This window comes from Lygodium microphyllum, chromosome 4 (assembly GCF_053477565.2).
Source record: "Lygodium microphyllum isolate KBCC chromosome 4, Lygodium_microphyllum_v1.1.10, whole genome shotgun sequence".
Taxonomy (NCBI): domain Eukaryota; kingdom Viridiplantae; phylum Streptophyta; class Polypodiopsida; order Schizaeales; family Lygodiaceae; genus Lygodium; species Lygodium microphyllum.
The window spans coordinates 89,626,338-89,641,575 of NC_141138.1; the positions used below are offsets into that span (position 1 = coordinate 89,626,338).

Here is a 15,238-nt window from a genome sequence, read left to right on the forward strand (position 1 = left end):
GCCTGTTTACTGAAAATTGACGTTTTTTCTTGTTTTTTTTTTTAAAACTTGGGTCATAGTCCTTCTACCACATATTCACCCATCTCCATTGTTTAATGTGCACACACTAATCTCTCTCTCTCTCTCTCTCTCTCTCTCTCTCTCTCGGGTTGAAGATTCAAAGTGTCAAGACAACCCACAATCTAATTAGGAGTCCATGCAAAGTTCAAATTTGATGCATTATCAACTCTTGCAAATCAGAATCAAATTTCAGCCGATCCTCAATTCCAAGGTATTTATCCATTTATATTGTCTAATTTCAAGGGAAATTGGGATAATTGGGGCAATTCAAGGCAATTTGGAGCTATGGGGGTAATCGAGTCAATGTTGGGACATTTGGGTCAATTTCATGCATTGACGGGTATTGGGGCAATTAGAGGAACATTCTTTGGGGCAGTTTGGGTCATGCAGGGCATATTTGGGGCACTTAAGACATGTGCCGTTCCCCCCATTCCCGTTCCCCGACCTTGGACGTTTCCCCCCGTTCCAGGGGGTCCCGTTCCCGTTCCCGTTCCCCGTTCCAGGTAACTATGCCCTATACAATCCTACTGTGTATCCACACGAGAGATATTGACTGATCGAACGGTCTAGCTTGGCCGATCCAAATGTCCTAGATCCTAACCCATGTGTCAAGTTTCAACTATACAACGTAGGAGGATACATGAGGTTATTGCTTGAGCTAGGGTAGTTCTCTAGATTCCTCTCCACTTGGGATGAGTTTGACATGATCAAATGACGATTGATGAGGGCTTTCACTACACCCTTACAATCGTTTTGTACATACTCTTTGTTTTGTGATTTGAAAGCTGACCATCCCTTTCCTCCAATGAGCCCAAAGTCCAAAAAAAAAAAAAGAGTTCAAAGTGGTTAGTACATCGCCTTTGTATATCCTAGTAGGCCATCGGGCAGGCGATGCGTGCCCTTTGTTCGATGCTTTGGCCTCTCTATGAAGCTCTATGTGAATGAGCCAAGATCTCTAGGAAGATGAGACAATTGATGAAGAAGACTCCTCCATCGCATGGATATGAAGGAATACAAACTCATGGGTAATAGTTGGTGTAGAAGTAGAGGAGGGCTGAGATGTTTTAGCTTCGTCCTTTGGTCTTGGATGAAGGTGAGGGTATTTCTTCCAACACTTTTACTCAGGACGAGTGCCCTCCCCACAGTGTGTGCATTTAGGCTTCTTTGAATCTATGTTAGAGCTCAAAGAAGACTCCGAATGTCTAACTTGTTTTTCTTGGCCTTCTTGTCCTTGTTGTTGCCCCCTCCCTTGTAGTAAAAGCCTTACTAAGGCTGGATCCACTAGTAACAATTTGGTGTAGAAGACATTATACTTGGGAGGTGGCAATCGAGTAATGAGAATCATTGCTGTGTTCTCTGATGAAATCGTCCTACCAAGGGATGCAAGCTCATCTTGCATGCCCATCTTGTTGATGTGATCCTGTAGAGAAAGGGAATTATAACAAAAAGCATTCAGAGTTTCTATTGTATGGTGATGTAGTGGGCAAAGGTCTTTTGATGGTTGGTAGAGAGCTTCATCCACACCCGTGAGCTATAGTCGAAAGTACACATGCACAAGGACAGAATCATGTAGACTCATAAAGAGAGAAGATCGTGCTCTAGAATTGAGCCACTCCCAAACTTCAAAGGGATCCTTGGTCCATCTAGAATAAATGTGGGATTTCTCCATTGGACGGGGATTGGGATAGTAACAAACTTCCATAGGTCGAAGGTGTCATGTATACACTCCACTTAGTAGGAACAAAGGGAGTAGTTTGCACCATATAGTTGATCTTCTTTGGGAAGAGAAGGAAGCACATGCACTTGAACAAAAGGGGCCATTATGGCTATATGATAACCTATAGTGTAGGCCTTGTGAGAAGCATATAGAGAAGTAGGGGAGGAGAAGGGGACTTTGATCTTCTCAATCTGTTAGAGCAAGAATGAGGCTTTGACTGTCGATCCTTGTGTTGCTCTTGGTGATGGTTTGATTGGTGGGACCACCTATCTGTAGAAGATTGAATAGTCTCTGAATTGGAATCATCAGAAGCATTAAACCAGTGGTAATCCATAACTCTTCAAGACCTGCAAACACACTAAAGAAATCTGCGTTTTGGTGCGGGGGTGCTTGAACAGATGGTAAATCAGGTACACCTTGCAAGGAGGAGTTGTAGATGTCCCACATACTTCGTAGACTGCAATGAAAGAAGAGAATGGTAGGAGAAAATCTGTAGTGAACTGAATGAAAGCTGAATACAAAAGAGGACTGATCAGTCCCTTCTTGCAGCCCAAGGCATTAGTGAGGGCACTGGATTAGGTTGATGATGGAAAGCAGCATTGGATGAAGATGGAGGAGAATCCCCGAATCTTAGTGTGTGTTAAAACGCGCAAAGAATGAAAAGAATAACCAGCCAAGTGTAGAGGACAGCTATAAATAGCCACAATCTGCCAAATCTGGCTGACCTGCTCCAGTAGGCCAAAAAAATGTTGGCCAACTAATCATCATGAATAAAATAGTCAAGAAAATGCAGATCACCATCATAGATGTTGGTTGCCCATTGTGGCGAGTGTGAATGCAATCTAGACCCATTGAAATAGAAATGCATTGAGTTGGAAAATAACCAGCCAGTATGACACTCCTAAATCCGACTAAAAAAGAAATGCATGCTCTAAATGGAGTTGCATCCTCCATCAAAACACATGACAGATTGTCATAGCTCATAATGTCCCCATTTGACTCAAACTAAGGTCCACAAGGAGGAGATGATTGTGCATGGCACACATGACTACTAACACCGTTTTGGGCCTGAAAGGAGGTGTTCGTACACACTAAACCTTCTTTAAGCTCATTAAACAACGCTAAGTCTCAAATGCACTAAGAATGCACTAAGTGTGTGTAAGTGTACTATAAGCAAGCCCACAAAAGTTTGGATGGTTCCTTCTCTATAAATATAGTGCTTTGCATCTTGCTCCCTCATTGTCTACCCACTCAGGGGATGCCATCTCCATTGTGGAGGCTGTCCACACTTGTGTTTGGTTTCAATTGATGACATCTTCACTCTAGCTGTTGCCACCCCTCCGCAATTGCTCTAATCATAGTTAAAACCACTTCCAGCTGCCAATCTGATTAGCATGAGTGTGTGGACAGCTGCGTTTTCATTTGTGCAGGTCGCCCTCATCACCCAAAGGACAGCTGTGTTTTCATTTGTGCAGGTCACCCTGCTGCTATTCCTTGCCTAGAGGTTCTTCTCACTGTTTTATATTGATTCTTAGCTGCCACCCTGCTATTCTCAAATCTCCATGTCTCGTCTCACATTATTTTTCATCATCTGGAGATTGCAGCCAGACAACACATTGTTGTGCTTGCCTACTCCAACCTCAGAGACCTGTTGCATATTGATTCTCCAGCTGCCACCTTGCTATTCTTAGCTCTCCATGTCTTGTCTCCGGCATCATCCTTGATCATCTAGAGATTGTGGCCAGGCGGTACGTTGCTGTGCTTGCCTACTCCAACCTCAAAGGCCTGCTGCATTTTGGGTCTCCAGTGTGTTGGCCTCTTGTTCATAGCCCTCTACATCAGCCTGCTACATCGACTGGACACTGGCCCATGGCTATTGTGTTTCATCACCCTAAGCTCCACATTCATTCGTAAATTAATCAGCATTTATCATTCATTTTGTTTCTTCTTTGTTCTTCAGTTTTGCTTTTTGCATTAGAGTCTTTGTTCATTGTCTTTCAATTAATGTTCGTACACTTTGTGTTTTCTTTTGCAAACCTTAGCGTATCTCCACAACTGGTTGCAGATATCTGACTACTCTCTACTTTTGTTGTCGCTATCTCTACTGTCAATGTTTCTCATCTTTGTTGACCCGTCTTTGCTGTTCATGTCTAAGTCTTCCTCTTCAATGTGGTGCCATATCCTCTCTCTCTCTCTCTCTCTCTCTTCAAGGATGAGATTTGCTACTGCCCTCAATTTGAAATGAGTCTTGGTAGTGCCGTTCTAGGGCATTCCATTGCCTGATGACCAATCATCTTGCATTTGAAGAGGATTTAGGATAAACTACTACATCTTGCATCAAGTTGGCTCCTTGTTTTTTTGCTCCATTTTTTGCAAAGGGATTTTTTGGGAATTTTTGAACCTTTTGTGTTTCTGTTTGGGTGTTGTTGCTTGGGGAGGGAAGGATCGAGGAGGAGACAACTAAGATGGAGGGGATCATGTTGAGGACAGCAAAGGGGGAGTGAGAGGAGGCCATGGAGAATGAAAGAAGAGAAGGGCGGCTGCATAGACTGGGTTTGGGGCAGGCTTCTGCAGGTTGCAGGTAGGCTGCTTGTGGCTGTGGACAGGCAGGGTGGGAGTTTTCAGGTTGTTGGAGAAGGTTTTGGAGCTCTACAAGTATTGGGCAGGCCAGGACGGATGGTGGGACAGCAAGAAGGTTGTTGGAGGGTTCACAGCTGTGCTGGCTGGGGGGGTAAGAGGTGGCACACCTGGCCGAGGAGGAGGAAGAGGGCAGTGGCTGAGAATCAGCATATGTACGACAACTTTTAGATGGTCAACTGCAGACTTGCAAAAGAAGATGGGGAACGAAAAGGTTTCCCATAGTCAAGATTAAAAAGAAAAGCTGGTGTATCAGTTATTGCAAGATTGGCCACTTTTGTAGAGAAAGGATGTCCATTCAATAAGAAGATGAAGATATGCATGTACATGCCCCTATTGTCATGCTAATAAAATGCCATTTGCCTTGCACGATCTTATGTGGAGAGTTCCTAATGAAATTGGATTGGTGTAGATGTTGGATCTCATAGCTCAATAGTACCATTGAATTTCATTTTGCGAGTCTCAACCATGTTAATGTTATACATGCATACCATATTACCTTTTAATAAATTACCATCACTTCATTAGATTACAAAACCCATGTAATTAGTTCTGACCTTGATGCAATTATCATGTGGTTGAGGGATGTGAGCCCTCTACACCCAGTGAAAATATATATCTCTGATACCAGCCTTGGAATTCAGCAAATGCCCTTTTGGTGCAACATCATCTGTGTTTCATGGGTAAACCCCACACACATTCTGTTTTAATGAATTTTGTATCTACTACCCACCATAAAGAATTATCATTTTACTTGAAATCGGTGTACTCAAGGTAAGGCATGTGCACACTTACCAAAATATATCAATAATATTTTTAAATTATAAAAAAAGCTGTTTTACAATGACTAGGACTTGAGTTTTGTTTGTGATGTCTGCTTTTCAAAGGTAGTGCTTAGAGGGAAATCCCCGTGTCATTGCTATAAGTTTGGTTGGTTTGATTTTTGTTTTGAGTGCAAAATAAGTATATCTGAAAGTAATACATTTTTTTCTTTGCTAATAGGATGGGGAGATTTGGACTTTCACAGTGCGTGCTTTTGAGGGCCATTTACCAGATCATACTATTCAGGTCAACTACGATGGTTTCACAGAAGGTGAGCATGCAATGACATCCATGTATATTTAACTTGGTATTCAGTAGCACCCATGTTTGTGTTTTGTGGTGGATCATGAAGGATGGATGATCAAGTCAGAACATCAGACTGTAGGTGGGCACCAGTTACTTTTGATAGGGTCATGTATCCATCTCTGAACCCTTGGAGAACAAACCCAATCACAGTGGCACACAAACCAATTAAGGACAGGAGTGCCTGTCCATAAATCATATAGTGAAAGCTTCATTTTGGAGGACTCTTATGAAATGACATCTATTGTAGTAAGGTTTATTCAGAATGCTGCTGTGAATAGACTTATATAGTTAAGTGTAAATTTTCATGAAAAGTTTTTGGTGTGGTTTCTTTTTTCTGAACCACATCTTTCCAGATGATGAAACAAAAATAAGCTTGTAGTGAAAGTTGTTCCACAAAGTTTATTTTTGTGGAATGGGTTTTTTTCCAGATTGAGTAGGGCTAATCTGGTTTCTTAAGGTGGAGTGAAAGAAACTTGATGAGAGCTTTTTGAATATGTGAAACAGATGTCTGTGTGGGGGATGAATTGATGGTAGATGGTGGCATGGTACGGTTTGAGGTTGTAGAAAAAATAGGACCAGATGTAAAATGCAAGTGCACCGATCCTGGCTTGTTGCTACCCCGGGCTAATCTAACTTTTTGGAGAGGTGGCCGAGTGGTTCGGGAGCGAAATGCAATGCTCCCCACAATTTCATCCAAGGTTCCGTATGCTCAGTATTTTCTTGTTTCTTATTAGCATGTCATTGAGGAAAACTGATCAGCTGCATTAAATGATAAATTTTGTCAATATTATGCTTGCATGTAAAAAACTAATTGTAACCCATGCTTGGTAACTTGTGGGTAAAAAATGGGATGAGGCAGCCAGCTATCAGGCAATAGACTCCGAACCCTTCCACTACCACCTAAAATGTGTGAGGCACTGTTGAGATTCTAAGGGATTGAGGAACATACATCTGATTTTCAACTTTGAACAAATTGTATGTTAGGAATTCAGTATAGGTCATGGCGGATCGTCACTTTTCTCTTTATTTTTCTTTGGGGCGTGGGGGGCTTTGAGAGGGTGTTTGGTCTATCAGTTTTGTTTAGTAGGTCCGCTCCTTTGGCTATAACTTGTTGAAGGGATTCAAAATTGAGACAACCATAGCGGCATGCCATAAATTTCCATTATAACCCTAACTCGGAAGAACAATGGGCTGCAAGAGTTGTGAGCTTGTAGAGCAACCCTCCTAATGATTGGTCCAAAGGGTACCACATGATGACACATCCTTGACATGAACTTGCTCCCGTGTGAAGACAACTCTAAGTGCCAAGTCGAGTGAGGCCATAAACAAAGAGAAGATTGAAGTCCTAGGTGTGAAGAAATGCTCTAAATGTAGAAAACACAAAACCAATCGTATGACAAAACACAGAACACAATTAGGGTTAGGTTAACTCAGAGACAGTGAACACAACGAATAATGAAGTGAATGGCTATTGAATATATAGTGCTCATGCAGTAGTCACACTATGTGGTGAATAGTGAACCTTGAACTCTCATATCTTTGGGATCAAGGCAGAGGTTATGAGTTGGAGAGTGTGTGGTACTCTGAAACGGATCTCAAAACGCAAGGTAGCCTCCATATATCGAACACCAGCAAATAGAGCTAGGAAAGGTTGGATCTGATGCAGATGGCAGTAGGAGAGAGAGTGTGTGTAGCAAACACAAATTGTGGAGGAGAGAGAATATCTGGTGAACTACCAGTCAGATCTGAGATGAGGCTGAAAGGCAGCAGGTTGGAAACCAACATGTGCTAGAAACCAAGAAGCAACAATCTTTGGGGTTGGAATTGGTTAACGTAGCAATGTAACTGCGTGAAGATGATTTGTTTTGTCCATGAGGCTGGACTATATACTTTCAGTCTGGGCTGTAAGCTGATTAATTATCTATGTTGCATCTTTGAATTTAGTTGAACTGCAGGGTTATCATTGCATGGCCTCTGACTAATTGTTTGTACTTTCAGGACTGGCTTGACATCGATTTTGGTATATCTGAAGGAGTGGATTTTATTGCCATCTCATTTGTGAAATCTGCTGAGGTCATTAAACATCTCAAAAGTTACCTTGCGGCAAGATCATTAGAAGGGTATGCTATGTTAATATTGAAGAGTGCTATATTTGGTAGTCCAAAAAAGTTGCAGCCATGCATTATATTTCAGCTACTTTATCAAAGTTTTGAAATGTAGTGGGTTCAAATTTGCTACTTATTTATAGTTTTAAGGTCTGCTTTATTAATAGATTTATGCATTTATCAGCTAAATGGATATGATACTTGGATTTTATATGTAATCTTATCAGAAGCAGGGAAATGGACTGCTCTTCTTTATGTAAAAATGAGGCCCCTAAGGCTCAGTGCCAGACACATGTTCCAAGAAATTAAACAATCTTGCTGTTCCCTGCTGAGTAATTGAAAATAAACTTCTGCTCGTGACAGAATGCTGTCTGCTGCCTGCCCTCTGTTAGATGCTGAAAGAAGACTGCCTGTGCTTTTTCTATCAGTGTCCCTTCGCTGTGAGAGAGGAGTGCACTGTATACTGCCTTAAGTACTCAATGGATGATTCTATTCACTGGTTCTGGCTTGCACTTTCCTGCCCTTGGTGGCTAACCTTCTGACACATGCCCTTTAAAAAACTATGTCTAGCAGCTGTGACCTACAACTTTTCAGATATGCAAATTAAGCAGTCATGTTTTTCGTCACGTTGAACTAATGAGTACCGCTGGATCACAGGACCATTCGAGTAATCGCAAAAATTGAAAGCAGTGATTCGCTCAAGCATCTAGAAGACATCATACGAGTATCAGATGGTGCGATGGTAGCCAGAGGTGATCTCGGTGCACAAATCCTGCTTGAGCAGGTTCCATCTGTGCAACAGCAGATAGTGAATCTTTGTCGTCAGTTGAACAAGCCAGTCATTGTGGCTTCACAACTTTTAGAATCTATGATTGAGTATCCAACACCAACAAGAGCTGAGGTTTTAACTTCTGCACCAGTTTTATTTGTATATCTGTATCATTTCAGAAAATTATTTCTTCCCAAGAAAATTTTCTTCCGGGGTAGTGAATTTTTGTCGTCAGTTGAACATGCCAGTCATTGTGGCTTTACAACTTTTAAAATCTATGATTGAGTATCCAACGCCCACAAGAGGTGAGGTTTAACTTCTGGACCAGTTTTATTTGTATATCTGTATCATTTCAGAAACTTAGATTATTGGAATTTTGTTATATTGTAGCGCCTGTTGAAATATTTATTTAGGTTTGAATAATGATGCTGCTACTCAAATCCAGATTAAGTTATTATAGGAATCATTTTAATTCTGTTATTATAGTTCTTTGAAAGACAGTGAGAAGGAGAGAGGTATTATAAAACCCTGATACACCAAAAATTATTTCTTCCCAAGAAATTTTTCTTCCAGGATATTGATGGGAACGGTTGGTTCTACAGGTAGCAGATGTCTCAGAAGCTGTGAAGCAACGTGCTGATGCACTGATGCTGTCAGGAGAATCTGCCATGGGTCTCTATCCTGAAAAAGCATTGAGTGTGCTGCGTACTGTGAGTTTGCGGATTGAGAAATGGTGGCGGCAGACAAAGCGACATCAAGCTATTCATCTGAGAGAAATTTCTGAGTCCCTTTCAGATCGCATTTCTGAAGAAATTTGCATTTCAGCTGCTCATATGGGTAAGCTCTTCTTTAGTTTCACTTAGTAGCTCTTAACTCAATGCTGTAACTGCTGTTCCTGAAAACTAGATGGTAAATATAACACACTATGATTCAAAATTTTGACCTCCAAAAGCCACTGTAATCACATGGTTTGATTTTTGGTGGGTGGTGTGTTTTGTAAACAGTAATGTGTTTAAAGTGTATCATTTGTCAAGGAACCATAAACATGGGGGACTGATTTGAATAAAGTAAGATTCAAGCACAAGCTTGAGTCTATGTTCTTGTGGTTGTGGCAGGAACAAGGGCTGCCCAACCATAAGTGTTTCCATTTTTCCCAGGCCAACTGCCAACATGATCTGATAATGTTGGCCCATTTCATCTTCTGGAAATGGCCATTTCCAACTCTATGATATACTTTGCTGATCCTGCTCATGTACTTGCTCCTGGGCAGACATTTTGTGGAAACTAGAAATAACCTGAAGCCTGAGAAGAGTAGGTTATCTCTACTGGATGGTCAGATGAATTGGAGTGCAACATGTCTTGTGCTTTGTAGGTAATGAATTTGGCAGGTCTTTGAAGGGTGACACATGTTATTGTTCTCCACGAGAGTGTTTCAGGGTCACTCCTAGTGGAGTTTTACCTGGAACTGTGGATATTATGGGAGTTTCTAGATTTTTTTGATGCTGCAGGGGAGCTGTGGTTGATGTTCAATATTCAGTATCCCGTATCTTGTGATTGGAACAGTTGCTTATAGTGCAAACTGGGGATCCATACTGCATAGCATGAAAATCCAAGGATTTTTGCTATTGTGGGGTTTCATTGACTATGCAGAGAGTTGTGGGCGGATCTGCAAGGTATGAAGTGCTTGCATAGAGAGCTCTGATGTAGCTATAGGTCCATGTAATGTGTGTTGACTATGGTTGTTCATGGTGTGAGAAACAGATACAACACAGAAACAATGGATGCAACTGCTGAACACTGAAAGCGATGGACAAGAAAGCAAGAATACAAGAACTCAGTAAATGAAGAAATGGGCCATGAAATCCACATACCAGAGCATGAGAAGATGCATACAAGCCACATGGGCTTTGGGAACCACCAGAGCCCTCAGTCTCCAATGGATGTGGATGTGCAATGAATGAGAGCAGAGAGGAGGCACCTATAAATAGGCCATGGGGTGAGGCTTATGACAATTGAGTTGGACATAAATAGCTGTCTAAATACCCACTTAGGCGTCCACCCAAATGCCCAAATACACCCAATAAAACCCATTAAATGTATTGATGCTCCAATAACATGGTCATATGCTGGAAATTGACTGGAGTTGATGATGTCTGGGCTTGTAAGGCCTTCACCACACCATCACACTTGAAAGGCAACTTTTAGAGGACAATCCCTTGGAAATGAGCTCTGGGGAGGGCAGATTGCATGTTGCAAAGCCGGTCCTGAATCTGGGTCACCTGAAGAAGGAACGAATGAATGATGTGGTAGACTTGAATTGGATGGTTTGAAGCTGACCATAAACAGAGACAGCTCACACAGTTGTTGGAGCCTCATAAGTTTTAGCTTTTCCCACACCTTAGAAGTTGTCTTACAAGTGGTGACAGCTGGTAGGACTTCCTTTGAGATACATCAAAGGAGTGCCAAATATGCTTTGGCATGCATCATCAATATTCCAATCAAGAATTGATTGCTCAAAATTGTCTTTGTCCCAATCAGATGGAAGAGATGGTCATCGGGGATGAGAAGTTGATCCTGAAACAATGTACCACAGTTGCTTCTACACAAACCAGGCTTTCATAACTGCACTCCAAGTTAAATAGGCAAGGCCTTTGAGCTTGTCATCAATAGAGGAACATAGAGGAGCCATTGAACTGTGAAATGGAGATAGAAACAAATAAATGGGTATGATTTAGTACGTAGGGCATTGATGGTCAATTCACTCAAAAATCAAAGGCTCAACAGTTCAGGCAACATTGTTCAAGTAAGCACACGGAAATGGGATAAATTAGTGAAGAGAGACTTCTAAAATATAGATGGACCGTAAAGAGAACGTTAGTTCTCTAAGAGAACGGCTGTGAAACTCAAAGAATTGGAACCCTAAGACAAAACCAAGTGGAGAGTGAACCCAAAGGTTATTGTAGGGATTGCCTACTTGGGACTTCAATTGCGCATTCTAAGATCTTATTGATGCACCATGAATGGAATGTTTGTTTTTGTAAAATTTTGGGATTTTGATTGAACAAGTATAGTAAAAGCTACCAACAGCCATAAAGAAACACAACCTTAGCCTTAATAAAGTCAAAAAGGGAAGCACAGGTCAACGGTTGAAACCCAGTGGGACAAGTCAAAGCGAGGTGGTGATGCCAGTGGAGGACAACTGTAGCAAAGACGATGGCTGGAAACATGGCATTAGCAGCAGTTGCAATCAAGAAGAGGATTGGCCTGCAGTTGCCAAGCTCAGTTGTGGACAGCCAGCAGTGAAGCACACTATTGAGCAGCCCTTGGACCAAAAAAGCAGCCTATGGCAGACCTACTATACCATGAATAACAGCACATGCACAAAGACCAAGTACTTGGTCATCCAATAGCATGTGAGAAAGAGACACTGAAGAAGCAATAGGAACAATTGCTGAACACAGAGAGAGGAACAAGAAAACCAAGTGAATGAAGAAATGAGCTATGGAATCCATATACCAGAGCATGAGAAGATGCATACAAGCTACACAGGCTATGGCAACCACCAGTGTGCCTCCAAACTCCCTCTCTCCAATGGATGCAGATATGCAAGGAATGAGGAGAGTGGAGAGGAGGTACATATAAATAGGCCATGGAGTGAGGCCTGAAACAACTGACCTGGACATAAATGGCCACCCAGATGCCCACTCTGTGGTCTGGCCGCCCAAATACACCCAATAAAACCCTTGAAAATGCGAAATGTTCTAATGCTAACATGTGGGACTCTGGTGTACTATTTAGGAACATTGGGCACAACATATATGATCAAATGTGCAGTGGAGCTTACATAGACTTCTCTTAGGCTGCCAGAGTGGATTCATGATGCTGATCTGACATAAATAATGCTACATGGTTTTGGTTATGGAAAACTTATGTGAGCAAGAGGGGCCACTTGCTGAAGTGGAGCGGTACTATGATATATGGATTATGGAGACATGGCGTTTTTATGGCAACATATCTGGTTATGCAGATCATGGCATGGACTGGCGATTCTGGAACTGCATTGTGGGCTGATAGATGCAATGATATGGCAGCCTTCATGGCTTTCTATGAAACATAAATATACACGGAAGGACATGTAGCTTTCTAAGTATGACGGTGGTGTTGGGAAGCAGTGTGCCTCATGTTAGTAATGGATGGGATGGTTAGTGTAATAAAAACAGTAGAAAATGTAGTCTGAATTTTCAGAATACTTTGGGAAATGTAGCTTTTTGAAAGCTGAAGCCTTTACAAAATCTTTCCTTCTATTATACGGAAAGTGGGGAACATGGAGAGGGAGAGGGAGAGTAGATATGGAGGGGGGAGAGACTTTACACACAACCTGCACAAGGGCAAGGTGTTCGTACACAATTTTGTGCATTCCCACTTTACAATCATACTGTAGCCAATGATGGAAGTAGGAGATAAAAGGAGAAGAACAACCTCCCCTTCTGCAGTCTTAAGATTTATTTTGATAAATGGCAGGCTCAATGGCTAAGCTTGCTTCTTGACTTTATGATGGCATTCTATTTCACCTAGAAATCTTCATGGAATTCCTGTTAAACTTCTAGTAAAGTGAAGAAGATGGGAAAGTGAAAAAGAGTCATATCACATACTAAAATGAATTGAGCTTGGATTTTTTTTGAAGCTGACAATACTTACATGTTGTGTGTTTGATCTTGCAGCAAACAATCTTGAAGCTGATGCAATATTTGTGTACACAAGGCATGGTGAGATGGCCTCACTTCTTTCACGTTGCCGACCAGACTGTCCTATCTTTGCCTTCACCCCTTCAACTCAAGTGAGGCGGTGCTTGAATTTGCAATGGGGTCTTATTCCCTTCCGATTGGACTTCACAGATGATATGGAAAGCAACTTGAATCGAACATTTGCCCTTCTGAAAGCAAGGGGTATGGTCAAACCAGGTGATTTAGTAGTTGCCGTGTCGGACTTGTTACAATCTGTGCAAATTATGAAAATCCCATCATGATAGGGAGACTTACAGTGATCAACCCTTGGGTTTATATGCATAGAGTTATTTAGTCTGGTGGTGCTTCCATGTGAAAGTAGTGTCTACAAACAGCTGAAGTAGTCAGCTACATTAGAGTAATTAAGATGAATTCTTTTTATGTCTATTGTGTCTTTGGTTTTTCAAGAGTCCGTGTTACATATGTATATTCACAACACAGCACGTCTGACTCTCACGATGAATGGGTATTAATGGTGCATTCTATTGTACGCTGGGCTTGCATGTGTATTATCGTGGACATCTCTCTTGAAGCTCAATTAGACTCTGAAATTGGATGAATGGGTATTAATGGTGTGTTCTGCTGTACCCTGGGCTTGCATGTGTATTGTTGTGGACATCTCTCTTGAAGCTCAATTAGACTGCGTGAAATTGAGTCTACCATTTAAGAGATTAAATTTTGAAGTCTTTTGCAATGTAAAGAACAAATCACCCAATATAGGTTTGGAAAAGTGGCAGCAAACTTTGGTGCTAGTAAATCTAGAGCAACTCGAGACATTTTTGAGAGTAAAATGGTTCTAAATGTGGTTCATAAATTTACATTTTCAATAGGTTAGTGCAGTTTGTGCCAAATTGGAGTTGACAAATTGAGGCTGTAAATCTAGCTTTTTGATGCACACACGTTGTTGGTCAATTCGACTCAAACAAGATCAAAGCAGTCCCGAGTTTCAGAGAGAAATGAGTGTTTATCAAAACCTATCATAGGAGTATGTTAGGGAGGCATGAGGGGACAAGGTTTGTCAAAATTGCCCAATAGATGTGGAGTAGAGCGTTACATTTACGATGCCCTCTAAAGAAATGCCAGAGCAAACATAGAGAAACATACAAAGTGCGACAACACAATGAACACAATCTGATGATTGCTCAATGAATAGGTGTGTAGGAACGCAAAAGATATATGGGGCCTTGAACTTGTTTTTCTCAAGAGCCCAGGGAGGTGAGCTGAGTGGTATTGGAGATGTTGGCAACAACTCTGTGTGTTTCATGATGGATCCCAAGATGCAGCAGCAGTAGTCCACGGGTTGATGATGAGGGCACTCCAAAGGGAGTGAAACAAAGTCCTCGGTGGTAAAATGCAGTATGCTGGCTGAAAAATGGCCAGGCCAACAACTAGTAGATGATGGAGTTTCGATGATGCCAACTAGTTTTGTACCAGATGCTGAAAACAAAGGTTGCACAATGTGAAACACGAGTTGTGATTTCAACAGAAAGGGACAGCCTCCAAACATGGTGACAGGCTGGGCAACAATAGGGAACAGCTTATGATGACGTCAAGGGGCCAATGATGTCCTTTGGTACAGCATCCTTTCATCGTGTGGCAGGCTGGACAGCAGGTGGCACTTACGGGCAATAGCTCCTAAATTGAGCAATAGGGTGGCACCTCCTTTGGCTGGGTAGCAGCTCTGAAGGGGTATGGGAAGTAGAGGAGAGACGGTTCATGATTAATGGAGTAAGATTGAGGGATAAGACTGGGTGCCCACAACATGCCTTTTGTAGGGGATTTTTAGGCATTTGTCCTTGATAAGAAAGAGGGATAAGACGTCGATTTCCACAATATGCCATTTTACAAGGGAATTTTTGGGTATTCATCTTACTTTAATATAATATTATATTTTTCATAAATAAATAGTTTAAAGGTGGTTTTAATGGAGTGAAATTAGGCATCAATGCATGATAAGCTGTATCAATGCATGCCTTAATTTTGGTGGCTCAAAACCACCTATCAAGCCCACAAAGGATCCAAAAGAAGAGTTTGACTT

The 15,238-nt window shown here is 41.6% G+C and overlaps 1 protein-coding gene across 3 annotated transcripts in view; it reads left to right on the forward strand.

Moving 5' to 3' along the window:
• LOC148037290 (pyruvate kinase isozyme A, chloroplastic-like) overlaps window positions 1–13,585 on the forward strand; it is a 37,085-nt gene extending 23,500 nt beyond the window's left edge. For all 3 annotated transcript variants that reach the window (XM_087676211.1, XM_087676210.1, XM_087676209.1), the window contains 6 exons: window positions 5,417–5,507; window positions 6,047–6,240; window positions 7,541–7,662; window positions 8,305–8,548; window positions 9,019–9,253; window positions 13,138–13,585. In XM_087676211.1, coding sequence (XP_087532337.1) covers window positions 5,417–5,507; window positions 6,047–6,240; window positions 7,541–7,662; window positions 8,305–8,548; window positions 9,019–9,253; window positions 13,138–13,442 — 1,191 coding nt within the window. In that variant the 3' untranslated portion in view covers window positions 13,443–13,585. The remainder of the gene's footprint in view (window positions 1–5,416; window positions 5,508–6,046; window positions 6,241–7,540; window positions 7,663–8,304; window positions 8,549–9,018; window positions 9,254–13,137) is intronic.
• Window positions 13,586–15,238: the final 1,653 nt, after the last annotated feature.